The following is a 14,687-nucleotide window of genomic DNA, read 5'->3' on the forward strand; positions in this document are numbered from 1 at the left end:
ATCTTTTTTTCTCCATTGTGCTAGATGCTTTGACCCTTTTAATCTGGACATTCATGTCTTTTAATTATAGGAAAATTTCTTGAATTCTTGGTTTTTTTCAGTTCTTTTTCTCTGTTTTCTAAAACCAGAATTACTGGACTCTTCTGCATGGCTGGTCCTTTTTCTTCTCTTTTGTCTCCTATTTGCCACCTTGCTGTTTTTGTTCTGCTTTGTAGGCGATCTCCTTACCTTTATCTTCTATTGCTTCTATTGACTTTTTAATAAAATTCTTTAATATTTTAATTTTCAAGAGTTCCTTTTTGTACTGTGAATGTTCTTATATATTTGTTTCATGAATGAATTAACTTATTTTTAGTTTTTGTCTGTGCATTGTTTTTTTCTTCCAAGCTACTTCCTCCCTGTTTTTTTAAGGGTCTCCTCTTGTATGTGGTGATTTCCGGTTTTGCTCATGGTTACAAGTGAGACACTAAAAACTAATTGGAAACTGTTTGGATGGTGGGTAGTCAGTCTCCTGCTGGTAGGGTGTGAGTGAGCGAGTGTGTGTATGTCTGTGATTAATGACTGTGGGCCCTATCAGTATTTTTTAGGTCTTTTCTCTAGTTTTGTCAAATTCATTAGAAAAGTATCTTTTAGTCTGCTTCCTAGAAGGCATAGGCTAGGCTGCTGTCCTCTGGGAGTCTCTGAGTAGGCAAAGAGGGTTTGGGGTGGAAGGACTGGGTTTCAGTAATCAGTATGTGTACTGCTACTTACTCCCTCTGTTGTCAGTGTGATACTTCCTCCCTCAGCTGTGACTGTTGAGCCCACAGACCAAAGACCTTTTGTTTTACTCCTTCCAAAAATTTATACCAGTGTTTAGGGAGTGATGCAGGGGTAGTCTTCTGGGTGGTAGTAATTGGAAAGGCTGTGTGGCAGTCTTTCCCCTTTTGTGAGTCCCATTTTCCTCCCCATAACCTATCTCCTGGTACTGCCAATTTCTGCTTCTTGAGGGATTCTGTGGTTTACGTAGAGCTGTTTCTCACTTGGCTTTCCTCCGTTTCTAGTTTAAGATCGGGTTTTTTTTGAGTCTGGAGGTTAGTTATTTGTACTTCTTTGTAGCTTCTGTACATTTAATTTTTATCATCTACACTTTTGTTCTTCATCCTTTGAGTTTATGGTTTTGTCTTGCTTCGTTTTAATCTGTTGCTTTTTTTTTTAGTGGGTATTACATGAGAGTAGAGGTAAATGTGTGTGTTTAAATCTGCCTTTTTTACTGTGTGTCACTGTTTTTCTATGAATATAGTTATTTATGTGTACTATTTTTCCTCAAAATAGGATTTTACTAGCTTAACCATTATGTCTATATTATGAATTGTTTTTTGTATTTTAAAACTTTTTTTAAAACATAAAATGGATTTCATCAATGAAATAGAAACATTATATTTCATTGGATGCATGTACCATAGATTACTTCAGGTTAGAAATACTAAAATTAAGTGCTATGTGTAAACTGAACTCTGAAGATTAATGGTAGGATAGGATAAAATTATGGAGTATAGATTAACATGTTGGTTAATAGATTTGATGAGATGTAAATGAATGATTACATCTTTGTACCTTTTAAACATTTTAAAATATTTTACTTTTAGGTGCTGTGTAATGTGTTGAAAGGAAATTATAAGGAATGATTTTGTCAAATTTTTATGAGTTATGGTGGCTGAAAGATCAATTCTTTCTTGTGGGAAAGGAAATGTAAGTAACCTCAAGGAATAGATTGATTTTCAACTATTCTATGCTTACATGAGACAGGTTTTCCATTATTTATAAGACTGTGCTTGGGATACTTTTTTCTGTTAGCCTTAAGTATACAGACTAAATAATTCAAAAAGAGAAGTTAGAGTTTATGTAAGTCATGGTTATTTCTGTATAGTATCAGCATTGCTAAATTTCTTGAATTGTACAAAATTTAATTTTTATTTTTTTATTTTTCCAGAAATGGCAGCACAAAAGGAAATCTATATTAATAGACTATTTTATTAAACGGAAGTGGTTATATAAGAACTTTAAACGAACAGACTCAACAAACAAGGAAAGAAACGTGTTAACTGTAAGACATGTTTCCAATGAATCAAAGTCCAATAACTGTAGACTTCAGAAGAAAAAAGTTTTCAAAAACTTTGTCAAAACAGACAGGTCAGTGATAAATAACTCCTCCAGTAATAGGGCTAGGCCTGAAAACTGATATTAATTGAATAAAATTAACAAAGTAGATCAAACTTGAATTAAAATTTTTTCATAAAAAGTTCTGAAAATATCAGATTAGATTTAAATTTTCCTCAAATTTCTATTGCCTCGTCCAAAGTAAAGCAAATATCTTTCAGCCTTCATGCCAGCTTTTCTCATGTCATAAGGATGACAGAAATCTTAGCAAACTAGTATTTTTGTTGAAAATGTATATCAGTTTCAGTTGATTTTTAAGACCTGCTGCTCAGTAATAATACTAGACATTCAACATTTACAACTACCAGGACACAAATTCTCAAAAACTACTCAGAAAAGGAGGACCTTACTCAGGAATGATGTCCATTCAGGAGAAATCAAAAGAAAATTCCTCCAGTGTTATTAAAAAGAGTGAAGATAAGAATCTAGAAACACAAATTCAAGGTTCTCAAAAGAATCTAGTAAAAAAATCAGGTCCAAAGGAAGCTATAAAATCACTGGTTAAATCTTCCAATGAAAGTAAAGTCAATCAGCCTGATGAATTAGGAACATGCATGAGCACAAGGTCAGCATCCAGTGATAAAAAAGCTAGTAAACCTATTAATAAAAATATGGTGACTGTAAAGGGACATTCACAACAAGAATCTACAAAGCAGAAGAAATTATCTCAGAAAAAGTCAGTGCACAAAACCCCTAAATCAAATGAACAGCTTAATCGAAGATCACAAAGACTACAACAGTTAACAGAGGTTTCAACAAGGTCTCTGCGTAATAGAGACATTCAGGGTCAAGTTCAAGCAGTTAAACAGAGTTTGCCACCAACAAAAAAAGAGCACCGTAGCAATACTAAGAGTAAATCTAATAAAGTTAAAACAAATCAGAAACACGTGAAAAGAAAAGTGCTGGAAATAAAGTCTGATTCTAAAGAGGATGAAAATTCTGTAACTAATGAAGTAATAAATTCCCCAAAAGGAAAAAAACGCAAAGTAGAGCATCAGACAGCCTCTACTTGTAGTTCTCAGTGCATAAAAGTATCTGAAAAGTGTCTTCAGAAGAATACTAGAAAAGAGGAAACAAAATCTGTGCCTGTAACTTCTTCTGAGATAAAAAGATCAAAAATGGCTACTTCAGTGGTCTCTAAAAAGAATGAGATGAAGAAGTCAGTTCATACACAAGTGAATACTAGTGCAAAATCCCAAAAAAGTCCACAGCCATCAGTGCCTGAACAAAGTACAGATAATGAGCTGGAGCAAGCAGGAAAGAGCAAACGAGGGAGCATTCTCCAGCTCTGTGAAGAAATTGCTGGTGAAATTGAGTCAGATACTGTAGAGGTAAAAAAGGAATCTTCACAAGTGGGAAATGTAAAGGAGGAGAAGACTACAGAAATAAAATTGGAAGAGACTGATACTGAAAGACAAATACTTCATCAGAAGGAAACAAGTCAGGATGTTCAGTGTAATCGTTTCTTCCCCAGTAGAAAAACAAAGCCTGTGAAATGTATTCTAAATGGAATAAACAACGCAACTAAAAAGAACTCCAACTGGACTAAAATCAAGCTCTCAAAATTTAACTCTGTGCAGCAGAATAAATTAGACTCTCAATTTTCCCCTAAATTGTGCTTATTACGACCCAGTTTTTCACTGCCTGCGTTAGAAATGCATCATCCAGTGACTCAAAGTACATTTTTAGGGTCAAAACCACATGATGATAAAAATAAAGCTTGCCAGCAGGAAGAAATGAAAGAAATTAATTCTGAAGAAGTTAAACTTAATGATATTACAGTTGACATTAATAAAACCCCCAAAAAGCCTCCTGAAAATTGTTGTTTGGGTAATCAGATAAAACCACCTCCTGATCAGCCATTCGATAACCAGAAGAAAGATTCTTTTGAATCAACACCAGATAAGGTAATGTATTTTCATCATGTACATAGAGGTGTCTGAGTACTTTCTGATAAGATTTAAGTGTTTACAACATATTTTAACTGAAGAATTAAGTTGTAAAATGTTAAGGAATTCTATTTTATTAACCCAATCTTGTAGTGAGTGATAGAACTTACGCCTTTAGATGTCTCATATTTACATGAATGCTTGTCATTGTTTCCTTATTTTCACCCTTCATTTTAATTTTATGTGACGCATAAACCTGTTGAAGTCTAGCTTTTCTTTTTCCTTTAACACACTGATTTGTTTCCTTTTTCTATTAATTGTAACCACAGAAACTATGTTTCATAATGAGTGACTAAAATGTAGAACTTGAAGTTGGGCCCAATTCTGAAGTTGGGCCCAGTTCTGACCAAGTTGTTAAAATTAATTTCAGCTGGCACAAATCAACTTTCCCCACCTGATAAAATTTAAAAATTAAACATTTCTAATAGTAGAGATGCCTTTTGGTTTGACTTGTGTGGCCATTTTAAAAATTGGCAAATAAAATGTCTGAAAGATACAAATAATTCAGACCTCAGGCTAAGAATAAAATTGTAGTGGCCAAGAATTTTTAAAATGGAAAAGTAAATTGAAAAACAGAATCTAAATAGCTGGAAGAAACTTGAATGATTATCTGAGAAGTAGTTTTGAAACCTTGTAAAAGCAGCTGAGCCCATTTCTTTCCAAATTAAATCATAGGTAAAATACCAATACATAAAAGCAATAGGCAGAAATTTTATGTGTGTCAAACTTTAGCGCTGTATAATACTGATTTTTAGAACTCCACCAATTTTAGTTATTTAATTTTATAATGAGAAAGCTGAGAGCAATAGAGGAATGTGGGTTAGGTCACATGTTTGGTTGTGCAAATAGATTTGAATTCAGGTGTTCTGATTCTCAGCCCATCATTCTTTCTACAGTGAGATACTCTGAATATTAGAAGATCATTTGAGAAAAAAATCATGGATAGAGAAGAAAGTCAAGTCACCTTAAAGTTTTAGGAGTGATTTAAAGTTCTCTTTTGAGGCATTTGGGTCTAGAAGCAAATTTGAGTAAGGAGTCAGGGCTTGTGTCAGAAGCCACGAAAATAGGTGATTGGCTACTCTCGTGGACTAAAATTGAAAGAACTTAAAGGGAACAGATACAATGTGGTACTCTTAGATTTTATTTTCTGTGCAAATGTGAATGAAAGCATCAATTAGAAGACAATTATTCAAATAGTGATAGTAATTAAAGTAAGTAGTGAGTGGTAGAATGAATAATAAGTGTGGCCTCTTGCAGACACAGAGTGGCTTTCTCTTCAGGGTGTGCTTTTGTCAAAAATTGACAGCTACGCTCCAGGTGTAGTTGCAGAGTGGATCTTTTAACTCCTTGCTGCATAAGTGCCTGTCAAAACTCAGAAGGCAGATAGTTTATGGGGAATATATTGAGAAATAAGAAATCCATTCCTTCGGACTAACTACTAGAATAGAGATGTTTAGTTGGACTACATTATTTTGATCTTCTATAATGCTGCTTTTACTGAGATGTGCTTTGGATTTATGCAACACCTCTATCTTGAGGAATGTTATGAAAAACAGTCCTATGAAACTTGTGTTAAAATTTTTATTTACATACAAATTTACATGAGAAGTCTTGAGTTTCAAACGTTTAGAATACTAGAGAGACCAATATTATACTAGTGACTACCACCCAAATTTGACAAAAATTAACATTTTATTGACTTCAGGTTTTTTAAAATAAGAAAAGTACATTACAGATATAAAGACCATACTTCACTCTACTTTCCATTCACCTCTCTCCCCAGAGTTAAATATACTTCTAAAGTTGGTATGAATATTTTATGTTTTTATTTTTGATTTCACTGTGTATGTATATATATCTATTATAAAGAATACTTAACATTGTTTGTATTTTAAACGTTTACATAAATGCTAACATGGTTTGTATGTGTATATTCTATATATACATATTTTTTTAACTTGATTTTGTGCAATCAGCACTTTTGATATTTATTAATACATGGGTATTTTAATAGTTGTAAAGGAATATACCACAGTTTATTTATGTTTTCCTCTGTTAAAGCACTTCTAGGTTGTTTCCAACTTTTTCACTGATAGCAACAATGTGATTACTATCACAGAGTGGTCAGGAGATGTGGTGGTGACCACATCATTTCAAGACATATTTGATTGCCTGCTGCATCCGAGACACTGTGCTAATAAGGCTACAGAAGATGATGTTTCCTGCCTTTAAGGAATTTACATTGTACTAGTCACTTAGAAATTTCTCTTCTTCCCGTAAACGCTAAGATGTTTTAGTTCAGCCATCATAGTAGCTTTTGTTCAGTGAACACTGCCTCTTTGTTAGGCAGAGGAGAGCTTCATATAATTGTCACCACATTCTACAGCGTGACTTCTGTTATTATCCATATATTACAGGTGAGGAGAGTGAAGCTTAGAGATTTAAGTGAGGCTTAGAGATCCATGTAAGTGATGGAGTCAGGCTTTGAACTGCGATTGGCTGGCTTCAGAATCTAGATTTATACTTGGGGAAATAGGAGAATGTAAGAAACAATCCTTAAATCATTTGAAAACTTTTTCTGTGGCTGCTTGTAATTTTGCTCTTTTTATTATATGGTGTCAGTCTCAGCAGTACTGAAAAATGATGATGGTTGATAAGGCTGAGCATATGATAGCCCTTCTCTGAAAATTTTGGCCTGAATTTAAATTATTTGGATTTTATGAATTTTAAAGCTCAATTATTTTATGATTTGTTTTTTAAACTAGTAATTTACTAACTTCCTAATGGAGATTAAGTAGTAACATGTAATTGTTCTTACTGTTTTTAATTTTTCTGCTTTTTAATGCCAAATATAATGTTCATTTTTCAAAAATGTAATGTTCACAAATAATGTTACGTGTTCTTTGTAACAATCACAATATAGATAGATACACACACATACATACACACAGAAAGTTAATTGTTCACCTCCTCATTTCCATTTCTTTGAGACAGCTAATGTTGATAGAGTTTCTAGTATTTTCCTTCGGTAGTTATTGAGTATCTGCTTTGACAGAGTTCTGATTTAGGGGCTCTTGGGAATACAAAGATAAATACAATAATAATAGTCTTTGCTCTTAAGAGTTATAGGAGATTAATAAAAAACAAATAACTAATTCAAAATAGGAAGTGATAAGGGCATGAAAGACAGATGAAGTAGATGGAAAATTTGGGGAAAGGGGTGGGAAAACTTGGAGGAGACTTCATGAGAGAGGTTAATATTTAAGTAATGACTTGAGTTTATACAGGGGGTAAGGTGTTCTAGATTAGCACTATCCAGTAGAAATATAATGTGAGCCACATAAATCGTTTAAAAATTTCTGGTAGCCACATTAAAAAAAAAAGAAATTGGTAAAATTAATAGATTTTATTTAACTTGTCATATAAAAATACTATTATTTCAATGTGTCATAAATTTTAAAAATTGAGTTGTTTTACTTTTTTGTACTAACACCTCAAAATCTGGTGTGTGATTTACATTTGTAATAAATCAGTCATACTAACCACATTTTAAGTGCTCAGTAGTGAGATGTTACAGTGGCTATTAATGGACAGTGAGGTTTAGGTAGATGAAACTCAGAAAAAGTATAGAGCCAGGCAAATATGAAATATATCTGTTGGAGAGGTAAATTTTTCGATCTAGTGTGAAGAGGAATAATAGAAGTTGATGCTGAGAAGGGTAGCTTGTAGGGAGATCATAAAGAGACTTTTAAGGCATATCTGTGTGAATTACTCCATATATTATCTTAAATTTTCTTAGTATAGTGCTAAAATTCACTGAAAGTATTGGGATAAGACCCAAAGGTTGATATAAAAGCAAATATTAACGTTTTGAATTATATGTGCTTAGAATTGCAGCCTATGTTTGGAATCTAAGCTTGAAAACAATCCAGTGGAAAATACCACTACTACTGTTTCAACTCTGCTCAGTCAAGCAAAAATTGATACAGGGGAGAGTAAATTTCCAGGTAATACTTTGAAAATATTGTTTGGATTTCACAGTGGTCAGACATATTTTTGTCAGCATAACAGTAAACTATATCCACTATCAAATAAGCCTGTTAAATCCTTCTTTTAACCATTATGTTTTTCTGATGTGTGATTATCACCATTCTTTGAAGGGGGAGAATTGCTTCTGTTGATTGGCTTGTTTACAGTACTTAAGATGGTTCTTTGATTCCCTACCAAAAATTCTTTTGTTTTTCAGTCTTTTGTTTGTGGACTTACTTTCTGGAGAAGTGTTACTTAATGAATTGCTTAAATTAGTGGTAGCAGTTTATTTCTCAAGTATAAATGACTGTGCTTTCCCACTTCAGGTTCTTCTCTTTAACCCTTAATTACTCAGTTTTCCATCTTAGTAATTCTGTCTTTGAATTAAGAATTGAATCAGTTGCTGCGGTTTGTCCACTTATACCATAAAAAAACTTTATTTTTGTAACCTTATGAAAATTTTGGGGAGAATTCCCTGGCGGTCCAGTGGTTAGGACTCAGCACTTTCATTGCCGGGATCCGAGTTCAACCCCTGGTCCGGGAACTAAGATCCCGCAAGCTGTGCGATGTGGCCAAAAAAAAAAAAAAAAAAATTGGGCAAGTATTATTTGAACTCTTGGATGGGGATTAGTTCACCTTTATCAGATGAAGCACCAGGAAAAAACAGAAAAGAAATTCCTAATTTCTGTTGTTTCTCTCTGGTAAAGGAAAGATACACTTGGAGCAAAATATTGAGTTCAGATAATTGCTTCCATTGCATGTCATTTAACCTTTTCTCTTAGTGGGGGAAGGGGAAGTATACTATGAACACAAGAAATGCATTTATTCATTAGAAAATAAATTGATTATTGCATTATTTGATTAGTAATGTGATTAAAACTCCAGAGACTACAGGGGTTTTTTTGTTTGGGTTTGGTTTTTTATAAATTTATTTATTTATATTTTATTTTTGACTGTGTTGAGTCTTCATTGCTGTGCGTGGACTTTCTCTAGTTGCAATGAGCGGGGGCTGCTTTTCTTCGCAGTGCTCGGGCTTCTCATTGTAGTGGCTTCTCTTGTTGCGGAGCACGGGTTCTAGGCTCACGGGCTTCAGTAGTTGCAGCTCACGGGCTCTAGAATGCAGGCTTAGTAGTTGTGGCGCACGTGCTTAGTTGCTCCATGGCATGTGGGGTCTTCCTGGACCAGAGATCGAACCCGTGTCCCCTGCATTGGCAGACGGATTCTTAACCACTGTGCCACCAGGGAAGTCCTACAGGTTTTTTTAAACATGTTTTCATTTATTTCCATTTAGAGATTGTATAATTATGCAAGCATTTAAACAGTTTCCTTTATTGTTCAGTGCTAGTAATTATTGGTGAAACTAGAGACAAACTTGATCTACCATTAGATCTCTTTGCAGCTCTGTAGAGCCTTTTTGCCTCTTCTCTGAAGAGTAATTTCTAGGAAGGGGCTCTAATTTTATCAAATGGTGTTTATTAAAAATAAAGCATTTAGTGCACTGAGGTTTTGTCTTTATTATAATTTTTAACCATTAGGTGGAGAGCTAATACAAAGGCTTAGTACATAATCCATCTTTTGATTAAATCACAGGTTCAGCTCCCAAACAGCACAATATACTCACTAACCAAACATCTAAGACCAGTGATAACAGGTAAGGTATTAGTTTAATATAAGTATAAATCTGAGAACTTAAGGATTTTATACCTGTAAGTTTTGAGTTTGGGGTTTTTTTCCCCTGAAAGGTTGTGCTAGTAACCCTCAGTTTTTCACATAGAGGTGATACAAGTTCTCTTTTCATTTTAGTTTTTTCTATGTCTGTACATACTATTTTGTAGCTTTTATTTTTTTCCTTAATGTGTTATGGGCATCTTTTCTACATTCCTTCCTCATTCTTTTAAATTCTGCAGTAGATATCATTGTGCGACTATTCCATTGTTTAACAATTCTCTACTTTATAGAAACTTTGGTTGTTTCTAGTTTATTCCTATTAGAAAAAAAGAAGTCCTGCAATAAACACATATATCTTTGTCCACTTATGTGTCTATATCTAGGATAAATTCATAGCTATAGAACTTAACCTGCATTGCCAAATCTCCCTGCAAATTGGTTGTGTCTTATACTCCCAGCAGCAGTGTTTGAGAATGCTCCTTTTTCCCCAAAACCCCCATGATATGAGTATTAGCAACATGTAAAAGTGTTTCCAGTAGCTTAAAAGCTTTTTGTTGTCTTTAATTTCAAAATTAAATTAGTATGATTTTTTAGCTTTAGCTCATTACTGAAAATAGTATTTAGGACAAACTGTAGTGACTTAAATTGCTAAAACTATGAAATGTAAAACTTACTCATACTATAGTTAGTGCTGCAGTTTTTTGTTTATTTGATGCAAGTTAGTTGTTTCTTTGGGTTTCCTTCCCTGTTTTGGTTTTTAAAAGGTTATTTTTCCCCCCTTGGAATTGATATTTGTCAGTGTTGTATAGAAAATAAGTTTTTTTTTTTCCTACCAGTGATTTGAAGTGATATGGATCTATAACATTTAATAGTTTTTGTTTGTTTGTTTGTTTAAAGGGAGATACCACCAAATCATTCTTGGCCTAAGTGTAATTCCCATTTGGAGATAACAATTCCAAAAGAATTGAAACTAAAAGAAGCAGAGAAAGCTGATGAAAAACAGTTGATCATAGTAAGTATACAACTTGACCTTTTTGGTGAAATGTTATAAACATCTTATTTATGCACATTGTCAAGGAATAAATTCATTTTTTATCTAAAGAACTTTTTGTCGCCATAAGTCTTAATTATGGAAATATTCTTGGTATTATGACAGCCACCCCCGCCAGTGATTCCATCCTGTAACAAATAATAAAAATTCAAATTTCCATACTTCTAGTTTTATTTACAACAGATTGACACTTTATTTCACATTTGTTATTTCTTAACTGTGTCATTTGATCACTACCTTTTTTAGTAGTTTAAATATTAAAATAACATGGAGTTTAATAAATAAGATGATTTTAAATTTCTGTATTTTAGTGTATGTTATAATTTTAAAACTACATTTTACAGGAAGATAAACCAATAGTTAATTTGAATTAGAAAATAAGTACAATTTGGTGGCAAGGTGGAAAAGAGGGAGATATTTTTTTTTTTTTTAACATCTTTATTGGGGTATAATTGCTTTACAATGGTGTGTTAGTTTCTGCTTTATAACAAAGTGAATCAGTCATACATAAACATATGTTCCCATATGTCTTCCCTGTTGCGTCTCCCTCCCTCCCACCCTCCCTATCCCACCCCTCCAGGCTGTCACAAAGCACCGAGCCAATAAGAGGGAGATATTTTGATTGATTAAAAATCTAATTTGAGTGAGCACAGTATATTAAAAAAATGAAGAACCCAAAATAATAGGAACATTTCATGTAGTTCCAGTTAACATAATTAATAGGATTTTTTGGTACTAGATGTTGATTATAACTTTAATATGGGAGAATAACTTTGTAAGAATTTTCTAGAAATTTTTGAGAAAGATTAGTGAGGGAAAAAGTTGTTTCATCGAATTTAATAATGTTTCTGTTGTCAAATCAGTATGATAGTGAAACAGGATTAGACAAGTAGAATCTAGAGCTGCCCTGTCCAATATGGTAGCCACATGTGACTGTTGAGCACTTGAAATGTTGCTTGTCACAACTGAGGTATGCTCTATATGTAAACATATGTACTGCATTTCAAAGATTAGTACAAAGAAGCATGTAAAGTATCTCACTGATTTTTAAAAATATTTAATACATGTTGAAATTATAACATTTGGGATATGTTTTGTTAAATAAAATATATTATTAAAATTAATTTTACCTGTTTGCTTTTGCAGTTTTTAATGTGGCTACTAGTAAATTTAAAATTACCTTTGTGGATCACATTTCTATTGGATAGTGCTGGTCAAGAGTTGATGGTAATGATGATGATGTTAATGATCATAATAGCAGCTAATATTTTTGAATGCATTGTTCCATCTCCTCCACTTAATTAAGTTAAGCCTTATAAAAAAGCATGAGATAGGTACAACTATTATTTTCCATTTACCAGTGACGAAACTAAGGCAGCTGCTTACTCATTACTGTGAAAACTGCCTTCTTGAAGAGATATTTGTATACCTGTATTCGTTATTCACAGTAGCCAAAAGGTGGAAGCAACTGAAGTGTCCATCAGTGGGTGAATGGCTGAACAAAATGTGTTGTGTATGTATACAGTGGAATATTATTCAGCCTTTAAAAAGGAAGGTAATTCTGACATGTTATAATATGGTTGAACCTTGAGGACATTATCTAAGTGAAATAAGTCAGTCACAAAAAGACAAATACTGTATGATTCTACTTATATAAGGTACCTAGAATAGTCAAATTCATAGAGATAGAAAGTAGAATGGTGGTTTCCAGGAGCTGGGGGGGGGGCGGTGTTGGGGAGCTGTTGTTTAATGTGTATAGAGTTTCAGTTTTTTGTTTTGTTTTTGTTTTTTTGGCCGCTCCTTGTGGCATGTGGAATCTTAGTTCCCTGACCAGGGATCGAACCTGTGCCCCCTGCAGTGGAAGTGTGGAGCCCTAACCACTGGACTGCCAGGGAAGTCCCTAGAGTTTCAGTTTTGCAAAATAAAAATAATTCTGTAGATTGGTTGCACAACAATGTGAGTGTACTAAATACTGCTGAACTGTACACTTAAAAGTGGTTAAGATGGTAAATACTATGTTTTATATCTTAACCACAATTAAAAAAAATTTTTTTAACTCCCTGAAATTTCAGGTAACATTTTGTCAATAGTTTGAATCTTCTAGAATGAACTTCCCTTTAGTTTTATATACAATCTTTTATTTACCATTTGATTTCTCTCTGCTCTGTGACCCTAGCTGTAAGGCACTAGCATACAGTTATCTGAGATCCTTTTTTTTCCCTGTAATTAGTTGAAATTATACAGTTTTAGAGCAGGGAAAATAAAGGGATTGTGCTTTTTTTAATTAATATATTATTCTTAAAGTTAGATCATATTGCTGTAATTTTTCTTGTTAAATAAGGACAAGAATAGAAAACCTTTTGTAAACAATTACTATTCTACAGCACAAGTATGAATTACTGGAGTACAGGTGATTATAATCAGACTTTCATACTTATTTGATATAAAGAAAATAGAAAATGTTTAATTTTACCTTTTCTCAAGAGTTTCTGGTGACATAAATACTCCTTTTAATATAACTAGAGCAAAACCAAAGATGCCTATGAAACATTATTTTTTCTAAACTTTAGCAGTATAATTATTCACAGATACAAAATACATACTAGTTCTTATTTATAAGGTATTTGCTGTTTGGGGCTTTAGAACTAAGATTGTAGTGTTAAAGATACTTCTCAGTTCCTTTCAGTTGTTATTAAATGCTGTGGAGTGAGTGATTACTAAAATGGAAAACAGTTCTTAATAAAATTACATACAGAATTCAAAGATTAACATCTTAGTTGTTATAATCAACATTGAATGTTATTTTAAATACTTCTCACTCTATGTTCATGTTATAGCTTTAGAGGCTGATGTTCTGGAATTATTCTTTTGGGGGGGAAAAAACCTTCTGTTTGTTTTTTATAAATAGGATGCAGGACAAAAAAGATTTGGAGCGGTTTCCTGTAATGTTTGTGGCATGCTTTACACAGCTTCAAATCCAGAAGATGAAACACAGCATCTGCTCTTCCACAACCAGTTTATAAGTGCTGTAAAATATGTGGTAAGTGCGATTCATGACTTTTAAAATGCAGAATCAGATAATTAGAGATGAATTGCCAAATTTAAGTCATTGAAAATTTTCGTCTTTAGGAAATGGTAATATATACAAAGCCCTTGTAGTATATATACAGGCTTATTTTAAAACAGAGCCAAACATAAAACCCAGCAAATTTATTCTGGCTGGTGTATGTTGTGGGATTTTTGAATTTAAGTTATATTTTTAAAGTGTTATTGAACCTCTTCTAACAAGTAATGCTGTTCAACTTGAGTATTTAAAAAATCATTTGATTTTAATAATTATTAACTATTGATAAGCCTGCTTAATATTCAGTATAGCTTGGCACACTTTTAATTTGAGGGATTGATAGTGCTGTATATTATACCAAATAGACTGGGGATTTCCTTCTCTTTGCTAACGTGAGAGCTTTTCTTAATAAAATTAAAGAGAAAAATTCTTGATGGTTAAAACCTCAGAATTTGTAGTATACTTAAAAAAAAATCCCACAAAGTAAATAAGTTTTAGTATGTATTTTTTGATGTATGTGCATTTGAGGCATAATGGGTATTATTTAATACTTGTTTTTGGAAGTAGCAAAATTTTAAATAATTTTGAACCATTTCAGATATCTTGTGAAAATAGTAATTTAATGTAATTGCTGTTTACCCATATCTGAAATGGAATTTATTTTTATTTTATACATGTTACCTTCAGTACTGTACACTCACATTAATAAGACCTCCAGGATATCTGAACT

The 14,687-nt window shown here is 32.9% G+C and overlaps 1 protein-coding gene across 3 annotated transcripts in view; it reads left to right on the top strand.

The window, feature by feature from the left end:
• ESCO1 (establishment of sister chromatid cohesion N-acetyltransferase 1) overlaps positions 1–14,687 on the top strand; it is a 72,222-nt gene that overhangs the window by 28,576 nt on the left and 28,959 nt on the right. For all 3 annotated transcript variants that reach the window (XR_014326692.1, XM_082853113.1, XM_082853114.1), the window contains exons 3-8: positions 1,626–1,728; positions 1,970–4,103; positions 8,035–8,152; positions 9,765–9,825; positions 10,740–10,854; positions 13,802–13,933. Coding sequence is in view for 2 of the 3 variants with exons in the window: in XM_082853113.1 (XP_082709239.1) it covers positions 2,553–4,103; positions 8,035–8,152; positions 9,765–9,825; positions 10,740–10,854; positions 13,802–13,933 (1,977 nt within the window). In the remaining variant the exon portion in view is untranslated. The remainder of the gene's footprint in view (positions 1–1,625; positions 1,729–1,969; positions 4,104–8,034; positions 8,153–9,764; positions 9,826–10,739; positions 10,855–13,801; positions 13,934–14,687) is intronic.

This window comes from Leucopleurus acutus, assembly GCF_964270905.1.
Source record: "Leucopleurus acutus genome assembly, chromosome: 13".
In the NCBI taxonomy this organism is placed as follows: domain Eukaryota; kingdom Metazoa; phylum Chordata; class Mammalia; order Artiodactyla; family Delphinidae; genus Leucopleurus; species Leucopleurus acutus.